This window comes from Diadema antillarum, unplaced genomic scaffold (genome assembly GCF_040938485.1).
Source record: "Diadema antillarum isolate AM-2024a unplaced genomic scaffold, OU_Dant_1.0 scf00000020, whole genome shotgun sequence".
Classification (NCBI taxonomy): Eukaryota; Metazoa; Echinodermata; class Echinoidea; order Diadematoida; family Diadematidae; genus Diadema; species Diadema antillarum.
This window is the reverse complement of record NW_027270909.1, coordinates 1,931,036-1,944,453: the sequence shown is the minus strand read 5'-3', so window position 1 is coordinate 1,944,453 and position 13,418 is coordinate 1,931,036. Positions and strand designations below refer to the sequence as shown.

At 37.7% G+C, this 13,418-nt stretch overlaps 1 protein-coding gene across 1 annotated transcript in view; it reads left to right on the top strand.

Annotated features, from left to right (window-relative positions):
- The window catches only part of LOC139728908 (organic cation transporter protein-like), a 55,841-nt gene extending 44,133 nt beyond the window's left edge, over positions 1–11,708 (top strand). The window contains exons 5-11 of the mRNA XM_071639841.1: positions 2,173–2,369; positions 3,994–4,275; positions 5,867–6,001; positions 7,370–7,455; positions 8,377–8,497; positions 10,170–10,242; positions 11,058–11,708. Of these exons, the coding sequence (XP_071495942.1) occupies positions 2,173–2,369; positions 3,994–4,275; positions 5,867–6,001; positions 7,370–7,455; positions 8,377–8,497; positions 10,170–10,242; positions 11,058–11,273 (1,110 nt within the window). The 3' untranslated portion in view covers positions 11,274–11,708. The remainder of the gene's footprint in view (positions 1–2,172; positions 2,370–3,993; positions 4,276–5,866; positions 6,002–7,369; positions 7,456–8,376; positions 8,498–10,169; positions 10,243–11,057) is intronic.
- The last annotated feature ends 1,710 nt before the right edge of the window (positions 11,709–13,418 follow it).

Below are 13,418 nucleotides of genomic sequence, written 5' to 3'. Positions count from 1 at the left end.
CAACCAATCATAAATTGACGATATTGTCTGGTGCTTATGGCGGCCCGCGGTGCCCTAAGATCAACAATCATGACTCGCTGAAAAAAGTGGGTCAGTTTTATGCGCATTAAAGTCGAGGATTTTGGATATTGTGGATATTTTTCGTTTCCGTTTTATCTCCTACTGCGTGGAAAAGATTACTCATTCCACGTAGGTAAGGCTGATGAAACATGACGCCATAACAATTATCTGTTACTCCATTATACCCTATTTATTACACTATAGTTTACTTGGAAAGACAGGCTTTCGTGGTCGGAATATATATAAAAACAGAGAGTTGGAGTGGTAAAGTCATGACAAGCATAAGGCATCAGTAATAATGATAGTAATATGAAATATTTACATAGCGCTTAATGCAATATGTTTCGAAGCGCTTTACAATTATCAAACAAACAAACAAACAAATAAATCAGCTTCGAATCCAAATAATCAACTATACTGTACATAATCATCAGTTCTGTACTAAAACTAAATGGGTTTTAAGCTTCTTTGTGAAAACATCAATGGAGGTGGAGGACTGGACATGAGTAGGGAAGATGTTCTAGAGAAGGGGGACGCAAACGGAGAAAACACGGGTAATCTGGTGTTTTTCGTATAGATAGGAAAAAAAATAATCACAATAGAGTAAATATATTTTTTCAGCTAAATCTCTCCCCCCTTCTTTTCGTACTATTGTTATCATTATCATTTGATAGCAGACGTGGTAGACGGTATTATAGCAATATCATCATCACCATCATCACCATTTTAATTGCTAGAATTATTTTCATTTTCTCAATTATGCTGCCTTAATTACCATTCACCAAGAGTGTAATGACTTACTCCATGTAGCAAGTTTTCTTTTCAAGAAACTTAAGACCACAGTCAAGACGCTTTGACGTGCGAGTACACTGACATAACGTTTAGTCATTAGAGGTAATGCTTTGAGACCAGACGCTTGCATTAAACACGTCCGAAGGTCAGGACAGTTTGACTAACCTGACTTAATGTTTGCGAACTAAAGCTACCATAGACAAGCGAGAAAACTTTGCGAAGGATATGATCGTAGAGTTAGCTTTTAAACCCACCACGACTACATGTCTGTTTGTTCAATCAAGTCAGTCCAACCACAGCGTAGAGACAAACTTGCGTCCAAGTATGAAGGAGAGCGCGGTTGGAAGAATGCTAGTTATAGGTTTGGAATATATAATTGCTTTCATTGGACTCGTATACGTTACTTTTCTTCTTTGTGTTTGTTTGGCTGTTATTCTGTTTCGGGTTTTTAGCGGTAGGTTAATTTTATTACAGTGACGAATACTAAAGCTTTCTTGTGTTAAGATGGCAGAAAATGTAACCATACCATGACTTTTCGTAAAATTGCACATACCGTGTTACACATTCTTATTTTGCCTTGTATATAATGAAACGTGACCTAAATACAGCTTTAGTGGTGACATTTTTAAAAAAAGAAACAGGTGCACAGTACGTGTTCGAAGTGGTGGCAACAGTACAAGAAGTATTAACGTAGTTCTTTTGTAGTGATGATAATAAGTGTGTATGCCGAGTAAAATGGCGACAGCAACCTTTTGGAAACAGAGTGAAAACATCAAGGCCAAAATGGCTGGCTGAAGCAGGGGAGAAAAGCAAAGGAAAAGAGTTACGTTTATTCCAACAATATACGCTGCAACTGTCAGGGGAATCGTTTATCGCTTGTTCATGATACTTCTGTCACGAAGGATACATTTTCATTTTCAGTTCATTTCAATTCAATTCAATTTAAGATCTTCATGAATTCTCGGGGGTGGGGAGGGCTTTATCTTCATCTATCGTTTGTAACGCTATGTGGTATAACCAGATAAATATGTGTACAAACGCATGAATTTGAATCATGAAGCAACGACTATTGGCAAAAACAAATAAGAAAATGTTAACTGTGATACAATGAACATCAAGTACAAAAGAAATGTATATATGGATGTTTTCTTAACGCATGAGTTTAGTATTGTTATAAGGGTTATTTGTAGTTATTTTCTAACTGTTAAAATCGGATTTTGTAACATTAGTCAGTTTCTTAGTTTCTTTTTATTTTCGTACCGATAATAAGTGGGTTCATCAATCATTGGACTTTTATGATTATTGTCGCCATGGCAACAGGGCATCAACATCGTCGAGTACGTGCTTGTGATGGAGATGTTTGCTGCCGACAAGAGGACACTGGCGGGCTGCATCAACAACATCTCGTGGGGACTGGGCGTGACGCTCCTTGGTCCTATCGCCTGGCTCCTCAAAGATTGGAGGTGGATGCAGATCGCCATCTCCGTGCCATGCTTCGTTGGTGTCATCTACATCTGGTAAGACGGGAGAAAATTCCTACAGCCTTCCCCCGGAGAATGAGATGATACAAAAATTAATCTCATTTCACTGTTCATTGAAAAGCCATTATTAAAAGGTTATTTTTAGTTTTTTTCCTAATAGGAGAACAGATAGATTTAAGTTCCTCCCTTGTGTCCCCATCTTGATTTATATTCACTGTTTGGGCAACAACGACTGCATCGTCCATGTAATCAACATACAACAGCTCCTGCACACATACGTCATCCAGTAGTAACTATAGTTTTGGCAGATAGTCGGCTCAAGTTGAATAAGTTGCCGTTTTCCTAGTACGCGGTCATTATACCTTTAAACGGTTGGTCATTTTTGGTTACCGCTAAACACTGCCGCCAAGTGGAGAGCGACTATGGGCGGTAGGGTGCAGCCTTGCCCCACGCCATTGGTCGTGGGAAACGTGTCGGAGAGTTATCGGCCAATCATGACGTGGGCTACCTTGTCATCCTGGAAGAGTTTAACAATATTCGTAAAACTTTCAGGGCAACCATGTCAACCACACCAGCCTAGACCTTTTCACACAAAGTCATCAGAAACAGTGCCAACGGCTTTGTGGAGTCAGTAATGGAATGAAGAGCCTTAAGTACATCATTCTAAAATTCGAATTCAATGGGATGACAATGTTTGCAGAGCTGTGAACATCAGCCCAGTCGTTCTTACGTCAGTATCATCGATAGTGAGTGACATTATTAATGATTATAATATGAAAATTATGATAGTGCTATTCACAACAACTATAAAATAGAGATAGTCGTGAAAAATATTTAGAATAAAAAGAGTTCTCTTCGCCAACATCGCACTCTAATAACCTTGAATGGTCTGTCTACCCGCAGGATTGTCGTCCTATAACAGGGTAAGGTGCCACTGTTAAACCAGTTTGAACGGAAAAGTGCAGGTTTCTCTCACGAGAGTTTTTGCACGTGTCGCCTCAAGGCGCTGCACGTACAGCACGTCAGCCGCCTGTATACCAGTTCCACCCCGGATGTCTCGGCGGAGGCAGAGATGACTGTCTGATGATTTCTATGATCTGATGTCACGTTTCTTTGTCTCAAGGACAATCAACTCAAGTTGCATATCTATAACGCTCACCTTCGTATGCTTACTTTCCAGAGCGTAACTACGAGAAAGAAATCTTTATTTCCGTGTCTTTGTATTGTGTTTTGTGCTTGCTCATTCCTATCCTGCAGTATTTGCTCTTCAGTAAGTAGTTATCAATGGTGAGCAAAATGGCAAGCTTTAGCATGACTTGTCTATCTTGTCGTATCTTGATGTCTATCTTGGCTATGGTTCCGAATTAAAAAAAAAACTTGTAATGTTCACTGAATAACCTTTAATAACACTCAATTTTATTGTTATCTAATCATAATGGTTATAACACTCATAGTTTGTGTAGTGATAATGATGACAATAATAATTGACTCTGATGACCAATAATTATACTATAATCATTATCGTTGAAGGACTACCAACTGTCAATCATTACAGTTTATCAAGTGATTACAAATCATGTAGATGTGTGTTCATTGGTGCAATAATGTGTAGATAAGATGTTCTGATACAAAAACTATTATCACTATATCATATTCCCAGGCTAATTGTGGAGTCGGTAAGATGGCTGGTGTCTCGAGGCCGCCACGGGGATGCCAAGAAGGTTGTGGAGAAGATAGCCAAATTTAACAAGGTTCCCGTACCGCCCTTCTCGGTCCGGCCTAGGGAGCTACAGTGTGACATCATGGAGAACGGTGACTCGGAGAAAGTCATCAGTGAGATCATGATGAGCCAGAAGTCTCCAACCACGCCCAGTCCCACATTCCTTAGCATCTTCTCGAAACGGCGACTCCTGCTCAACGCCATTAACATGTTCTACCAGTGGTAATTATGGTCACTATTCAATGTGAAAGATCCTCCTGATGAGCCAAATTCCCCATACTGGAAAGAACACAGTGTCCCACAGTGTGTTCACAGTGTGAAAACGCTCGAATTTAGCAGTGCGCGGATGATTTCACACTGTGGTGCGGTTTCACAGAGTGTTCACTTAGTAATGCTTTGTTTTAACAGTGTGAAGAGATTTCACAGTGTTCACGATGTGTTCGCATTGTGTTCACACTGTTGTTTCTCACACTGTGGAACACTGTGTTTCTTTCCAACACCCCCCCCCCCAAAAAAAAAAGAAAATGAAACGGATAGGGAGTCTTTTTAATGATTAGATTATATCTTCAAGGTCACAAATTCTTAAATTAGTTAATCGCGAACAAAAATTAATACAGCTGTTTTCTGAGATTTATCTTTTATTTTTTTCAAGATTTGTCGCTTTAAATTGAAAGTAGAAATGGATTTAATTCTTGCATTGACTGAAATCAAATAGTGTAAAGCACCCAGAATTACCGAACTAGAAATAGAGCATTGATATCAATTTTTACAGAATGTAACAATGTTATGATTCTTAAATTACAGGGGTTTTAGATGCAAAAGAAATATGGGCCTCTGTGTGTATAGTAAAAAATGCAGTAAAATCACCCGAAGCAAGGTCTTCGGGTCTTGCATTGTCCTTTGCTCATAGTAAAAGAAAACTTTCAAGTTTTGACATTTTCGTCTGTGGAATGACACTGAATCTTACACTGACTTGTACTAACATACATATTCTACATACATTATTTTGTGTGAAAATTTAATTGTGGAAACTTCTCTTCATATCAATTTATTATCATATTTCTGAATGAATAATACATCGAATATTACAAAATAAAATGATGCGTGATTTCCAGCTTGGATGCGCAATAGAATATTACAAAGGTTTAGAACATGGGGATTATGAACATTTGTTAGTGTCGGTGAAAATGGTGGAGAAAAATGATGGAACCAATTTAGAAGCAAGCTTAAGAGGGGTCATTCCACTAGACCAACACCCACGAGTCATACAGCCCATGAGTTCGACACTTGGCAAATAAAGCCCATGAGCCCGACACTAGGTAAAAACAGCCCACGAGCTCGACAGATACAACGCGCGGGGCTTAATGTGTCGGTCTCGTGGGACTTGTTGGCTTAGTATCGAAGTAATGGGCTGTATGACTCGTGAGCTGTATAACTCATGGGCTGTATGACTCGTGGGTGTCGGTCTCGTGACGTGCACCCAACTTAAGCGTAGGTCCCAGCATAAACTGAGTGTGGAGATGGAGATAAGAAGCATGCATACAACTTAGGCAAAAAAAGACAAGAATATTCTGGGATAAAGCAAAATCCATGAATTTAGAATGATTTTTTTTTAATAAAAAGGCTGCAAACTCAACATCCGCTGAACTGGGTTAATCGCAGAAGATAAAGTGTTTATTGAACATTTAATATCTCTTCAATGTTTATGGCTTGAAATAAAATAAGAAACACACACACATGATAACAAATGTCATACCTAACAACAACCAGAATTTAAACTTGGTTATCTGGGCGTGCTTTTAATTCACTAAAGGTTGATGTGCAGTCTGGTGTACTACGGCCTGTCGCTCTACAGCAGCAGCCTCGCTGGTGATAAATACCTCAATTTCTTTCTCCTTGGGCTCGTCGAGATTCCTGCGTACGCCATCATTACCTTTACTCTTGCCAGGTAACCATATTAATTTCTATTTAGGAAGTGTACACGCACACACACGCACACGCATACGCACACACACACACACACACAAACACACACACACACACATACACACACACATCATAGACATGTATAATAATTATGTGTTTTTGTGTTCAATAACCTGATAGCAAGAGATCTTTGAATTCCTCAGTAGACTGGAACAAGTTACTAGTAATCGAAATAGCCGATAGAATATCTTTGTTGATCTTAAAAACAATAACGTATTGAATGCAGGAGTGCAGCTATTAGGTTTTAAGTTCATTCTCAACCCCTGAACAGAGCAAAAAAAAAAAAATGGTACATGTCTCAATGATATTGAATGCAATCGAGCAATCAGCATTGTATCGACGCATGGTATTGGTGCCTCCAAACAGCTCATGTGGTTTTGCATTGTACACTTTCATACATCTTTTTTTCTTTTCTTTTTTATCTATTTACTTTTTTATAACCGTCTATCCATTCATTCATTTACATCGAATCAACACAATGAATATATTTCTTAGACAAGAGTTACGTCGACGTTAATTCTTTTTCCAAAAGTTGTCTGTTTCTAAAGGGATCGTATAGTTTTGGTTGAGAGCTAATTTCAGGTTTCTAACATTTTTTGGTGAGATAATGAGAAACCTCTCATGAAATATGAAAGAGCATGTAATTCTTTGAGGAATTCAATGTTTATTTGATGAAAATTGGTTTTGAAATGGCTGAGATATCAAAAAAAAGAGCGATTCTAATAAAGTGTGGGACCCACACTTTTTTACGATCGCTTTGTTTTACTTTGTTTTTGGATGTTTCAGTCATTCCAAACCCGATTTTCATCAGATAAACTTTGAATTCCTCTTAAAATGGTATGCTTTGTACTATGTCATATATAAGTGCTTTCTTGGTATCTCGCAAAAAGTTAAAAGCCCAATTCTCATCTCCACCAATACTGTACCATCCCTTTAAGGTCGGGTTATTTCTTTTTCCTTACCCATTGCCCTGGTTCAAAAATGTTTCCTCTTTTATTTCTTTTATTTCCTGACGAGGACTTTTAAAAATTAAAATCCGATGTCATTCAGCAATGTAATACATTCCAGGCGGAGAATTAGGATTTGGCGTCTTTTACTGACAAAACAAAAGTTTCTCCATTAAAATCCATAGTTTTCAACGCTTACTTTTTTTTTTGTTCAAACCATATCTTACTATTTTACCGTATGGCAACCATTGACTAAATGCACAGATCTCACTGTAACCTGGCTGGCATTGTCAAGATTACATTATTTCTGCCGCGCTTTGATTAACGCGGTGTCCATAAAACCTTATTATCGCTCTTGTTGCTTGGATACCATTGTATTCCAGATGGGGACGAAGATCAACCCTGATTGTTGCAAACATCATAGCCGCTGTAGCTTGCATCATCACGGCTTATCTCCCATCCGAATCAGGTATTCAGTTCAGATCAGTCATATAGGATACAGACAACGCCAAATTGGTCAATCAGGACGTCTTGAGTTTTAACTCACAATTAATGTGGTTAAAGAGAGCCCCTAGTTCCAATAGACACTGTGTAGAATCATCCAGTCAAATTAGTTGATTTAAATTTTCATAAAAGACATTGAAAGACTGGCACTTTGGCGTGAATTTTTCCAATCATTCTTGTGAGAAAGAGCGTGACCAAATACTGAAAATCTGACTTTTGAGCTTCTGTATTACCCGAATTTCATTGTATCGAATGAAACTGATCAAAATTTGAACATACACTGTGTTTTCTCGACTTTGATAAAGAAAAAAGACTCATGCCTATAGTTTCACAGAGCTGCCTCTAATAACTAACACGTAATTGATAACAAATATATCATGTAAAACGATGTATGAATTTTGTCCGGAAAAGTCTGTAAAATGTTGCAAGATCTATAAAACGCTTTTGATGTTTATATTGATTTTCAGTTAAAAACATCTTGAGCAATATAACAGATTATTAAAAATGCGTTTTTAGTCTTAAAATATTCGAATTTGAGGTACCAAAAACATCGCCGTAAAGTATGCCCTAATTGGCATTTTCCATGCTTTCTTTCGCAGTATGTAAATTTGTCTGTTTTTTCGTTCTGTTTATAGGACATAGTGTTATTGTTCGTATTATTATATATTGATTGTGTGATGTACAACTCGTGGTCATTAAAAAAAGAAGAATGGGCAAGAAGGAAAAAAGAATCAGGAGAAAAAAAGACGAAAGAAAGCTAAGAGAAAGAAGAAGAAGGAGATGGAGGAGGAGAAGAAAAGTAGACGAAGAAGAAGAAGAAAAAGAAGAAAAAGAAGAAGAAATCAACTTTTTGATTTCATCTTTTGACACACCTTTGGCTCGACAGAGGACGGGACGAACATCGATCTCGTTATCGTGACCTTTGCCATGCTGGGTAAACTCGGTATCACGTGCAGCTTCGGCACCATCTTTGTCTACGGAACCGAGATCTTTCCAACGTCTGTCAGGTATATCAGCAACAACGATAACAACAACAACAACAACAACAGCACCTCCACCACCACCAACAACAACAACAACAACACCAACACCACCAACAACAACACCTCCACCACCACCAACAACACCTCCACCACCACCAACAACACCAACAACAACAACACCACGACCAACAACAACACGACCAACAACAACACCAACGCCACCAACAACATCACCAACAACACAACCACCAACTGACACCACCACCACCCCTAACAACAGCAACACCAACAACAACAGCACTACCACCAATAACAACAGCAACAACACCACTAACATCAACAACAGCAATACCACCACCACCATCGACAGCAGCAACAACACCAACAACAACAGCAACAACAGCAGCAGCTATAACAACAACAATCACGTATTTTACTAATGTCATTAATATTGGTGGTGATGTTGTCTGCGTTATGTCCTGGCTAATGAATGTATGAATGAATGGGAAAGACTGTATGCTATTTGTAAAGTGGCATCCATCACTATGCTCGAGCTGACTCTCATTATGTACAGTGATGTTTCTAATTTCTTTTGAATGATTATACGTCAAACGAAGAGACTGGGTACAGTTGCTTCGGCCAATTCGGACATAAATCACTATAGAAGTTCAGTAGAAGTTACACATGTTTCAAGAAAAATGTGGTCGTAGCCATTTCATTAAATGTCAATGTTCGAATTGACTTCAATGAATGAAAGAAAATCACTCTAAGAGGATGATAAAAGCCTTTTAAAAGTTAAACAAAAATAAGAAAGTCGGGAGATTTAAAAGTTTCCACTAATCATTTATGCTGATAATACTGATCGCAATCACATTGCTAGCACTTATAAATATGTAACGTTCAACTTTGATATATGTAATTTTTCTTAGGCTGTAACTCGTCAAATATTTTCACACTTACTGTAGCCCCTCTGTTAGAATGCAATATTTCTCTTCGAGGAATATCTCATCTTCATATTGCCATGGGAACTATTATTATATTGTGTTTTTGTTGTTTCTTGTGGTTGTGATGTAGTGTGTTTTTGTTAGGCAGCTCACCACAAGCTCTGCTTTTTGAGGTTCTGCCTTCCTTGTACAACTTTATGTATGTGATTTACAACATGAAAAGATGGAAAATAAATGTTTACAAACTTGAAACTTGATTCACATGATACGCAAATAGATTGAGCAGCTGATGCCATCACGTGACAACTCCTCCACTGGATTTTAGACAAACTTTAATTAAAAATAAAGGGTTTTACCCCAATGATAAGGCAACTATAACCCATTAACCTCTACAACTCATCATTGCACACATGAAGATTATTTGACGCAAAAAATACAATTTGGTAACATCATCACATTAAAAAAAAAAAGGCAAAGACGTGTGTGTAGTGCTGTTCGACTCGTCATATTTCAGTAGCCTGGGCTCTGTACCATACAAGTTGAGATCAAACATGAGTAAAAAGTTCAAACATAACTTTCTGTGTACTCAATTCTGATTGGCTGGTAATCGACTTATTTTTTGATTACGTCATTTTATATAACAGGCCCCTGGACAGTTCACAGTGACAATGTAGTCGTAAGTGGGTAGATTACCCAATGAAAGTGACCAATCAAATGGATATGTTTGTTTCTTGCTCTCCGTTGTTTGACAGAAATGTTGGATTTGGTCTTTGCTCGTTTTGGTCTCGCATCGGAGGGATAGTGGCTCCTTTTGTCAATTATCTGGTAAGTCGACAATCTATCTGACTTGTAGCTGCTTTTTGAGTTTGAGATCAAAGATCTCAAATTTGAAGCAAATTTTTAGTCACCACATGTTGGGTTTTGGCTGACCTAAGGGTTAAGAATTTTAGGATAGTTTGATCTTTTTAAAAAAGCAGAATCGTCTTCCTTTTTTTTCCCGTCTGTAGATATGCATACTCCTGTGAAGTATGTGCGTGTGTGTGTGTGTGTGTGTGTGTGTGTGTGTCTATGTGTGTGTGTGTGTGTGTGTGTGTGTGTGTGTGTGCATGCATGTGTGTCTTTATAATGTGTTTCGTTTTGCGTTCAATGTATACTTGCAAAGGATAATGAAAAGAAAGCGAACGTTTTCTATACGTAAGTATGAAATGAAGCAAAGCGTTTTTCCTTTCTGATGCTCTGGCTCACTATATGCCTACTCAAGGATCCTGGCTGGTCAGAATCATTGAGAAAATTCATTCACAACACTAAGATACATACGTTAATAGGAATATTTGAACAATGTTGTAAATATGTACGGAGATTATGTAGAGTTATTGGAGATTACTATATAATGGTTTGTGTGTGAGTGTGTGTGCGTATTGTTAATCTACTCCAAACGGTTTAATAAAAGTGGTACGTGTGCAGGCCCTTGCAAGCGTACCTACTTTCGAGCTCATTTTAAGTTAACACTGAAAGATACTGGAAATTTATTTATACATGTTTCATTGTCCATGAATACTGCCTGCATATCCAAGTACGCACAGAGAGAGAGAGATAATAATGTTCATATATTTGATATGTTCGTTGCTTGTTTCCCGCAGAGCGACATCTACGGCCCCGCCCCACTCCTCATCTTTGGTGTGACGTCATTCGTGGGAGGGGCCACGGCTTTCTTTTTGCCCGAAACCCTCAACAGACCTCTCCCCGAAACGCTGAAAGAGGGCGACAAATTACATAAGGCGAAGCCGACACAGTCGGCGCGTCCCCCAGCGTACACGCCCGGCGCTGGCGGGGAGCAAATGGCGACCGCCACGTAAAAGTTGGCATGTAAATAATTGATAACTTGAATCAAATAGTGTACACATGTAGAGGACATTTACGTGAAGCCGAACAGAAAAGAAAGAGTTTAAAAACCTTTCCAAGGAAAATTGTATCATTTCCACTGATCTACTCGGGGATGAAAATGCATCGATCCACAAGGAAAAAAAAAATAAAGTTTTGAATCTCATATTTACATAAACTGTATGATTTCATTACTTGTTCATTGGCTTATTGTCCGTAAAGATGTATACTATTTTGAAATTCTTAGCAGTAAACTGAAAAGTTACGGGAATCGAAACGTCTTTCTGCTGATCTAGAGAGAAATACATCGTCTCTAGGCAAGAGTGTTAACTAATTGGTTCAGGAAGACTGACCGATACATTAAATCTTATTGTAGCAATAGAGTTACAAACGTAGATGAAGTCTAAAAATTTAAAAAAAAAGAAAGAAACATTTCGTGCAATGAAGTGTTTACTGCAGACTTTGAGCAGTGGTTTGTATGAACGTCTCTATGTATCTCTTTTCTTCCTATAATGTACATCAGATTTAGTATATGATTTGTCATAGTTATGTATTCAACTCCCTCCACTGTGAAAGCGGTTGTGGTCATGTGACTAAGTTAAACCCCCGAAATATGTTTTCTAAGATTTTCTATTATGTATTTGTAGGTATGAATGTGTGTGTGTGTTTGTTTGTTGCACAAAGTAAAGAAGAGAGTGGTGATTTCATTGCATCATCACTTCTATTTTGTTGAAAACATGTCGAAGTTCCAAAATTTTCATTTCTTCAATCCAATATTCGTAGGATTTCCAGGTTGAAATTCAAATAGGATGCAGTGGGTAAAGGTCCATTAAAACCGATGACACTGTGTTTGATTTACATATCTATGTATGATCGTTTGTTTTGGAAAAACCCCAACCAGCAACAACAACAACAACAAAAAATGCTTAAAGTTTATTATTGAACATGCCTGATGTTATAAGATTGTGCAGAAGTTTCTTTTCCTCAATTGTGTGTTTTATGTCGTTGTTGGCGTCGAAGACGTATTCATTTCAAGGATTTGCAATTTTCGCCGATGAAAAGTTATTCACAATGGCATTAACAGCGCAGATTGACACGCAGCTTGAGTATTTCAAATGTCAGTTGTAATCTTTAAAGTATGGATTTTTTTTTAAAGACAAACATAGCCAAGAAATTGCTAGCCAGGAGTCCAGTATAACGTGATGCGTGGAAATGTACTGATATTTCAGCTCGCCCACTGCTGGCTAATGACACGATTTGTTCAGTAACACTGTGAGTGTTATTCGTTCTTTTCCGTACAATTGTTTAGAAAAATTGATTTATAAAATAATGATTTCAATATTATGAATGAGAAAATGAATTCGTTATGTAATAGTATGAATTTACTGCATGCCATGGCGCATTCAAAGTGAAGTTGACTGCGAGAATAGGAAGATGTAGATTATGAACTTGGTAACTGTTTATTTGGAATCTAAAAGGAAAATGAAAAGCTCCCTCTATGTAGAGTTGCTAGTCATTTTACTCACTGCTGCTCCGCTTGGTGTTAAGAACGAATATTTTGCAACGTTTTGTGGGGGGTTTTCTTTTCTTTTTGTAAATTATGTAAAGAAAATAAATACTGGGTATATGGAATTCCACTCATGAAATGTTTGGAGTGAAGCAAATCGCGATAATGAGTCTATATTTGTAAATTATAAAAGGCATTTATTGAAAATGAGAGAAGAAATTGTACAATGAATTGACTGATCAAAATGTAAAAATAATAGAAATGTGAAAATAACAGAAATGATTTGAATTGTACATTTGGTGCTACATGTAATCCATCATAGACGCTGTACATTATTAGTAATCGTATCTTACGTACGTGATGTTGTAATTGGATGACCATAAGGAATGTTCTATCTCAGTTCATTTTCGATTGTGACCATTGATTATGATATCTGACCGGCGGAAGGAGATAGCCACCTGGGATTAAAATGATTCATATGAACCGTTCTTTGTCCCTCTCCTTTCTTTTTAAGGCGTTGAGTAATTTCCTTTCATGGGTGTTGTTGTGTTGTTGTCTAACGAATCAAATGCCTTATGAATAATCAACACATGATTTTTATGACATATTCAAT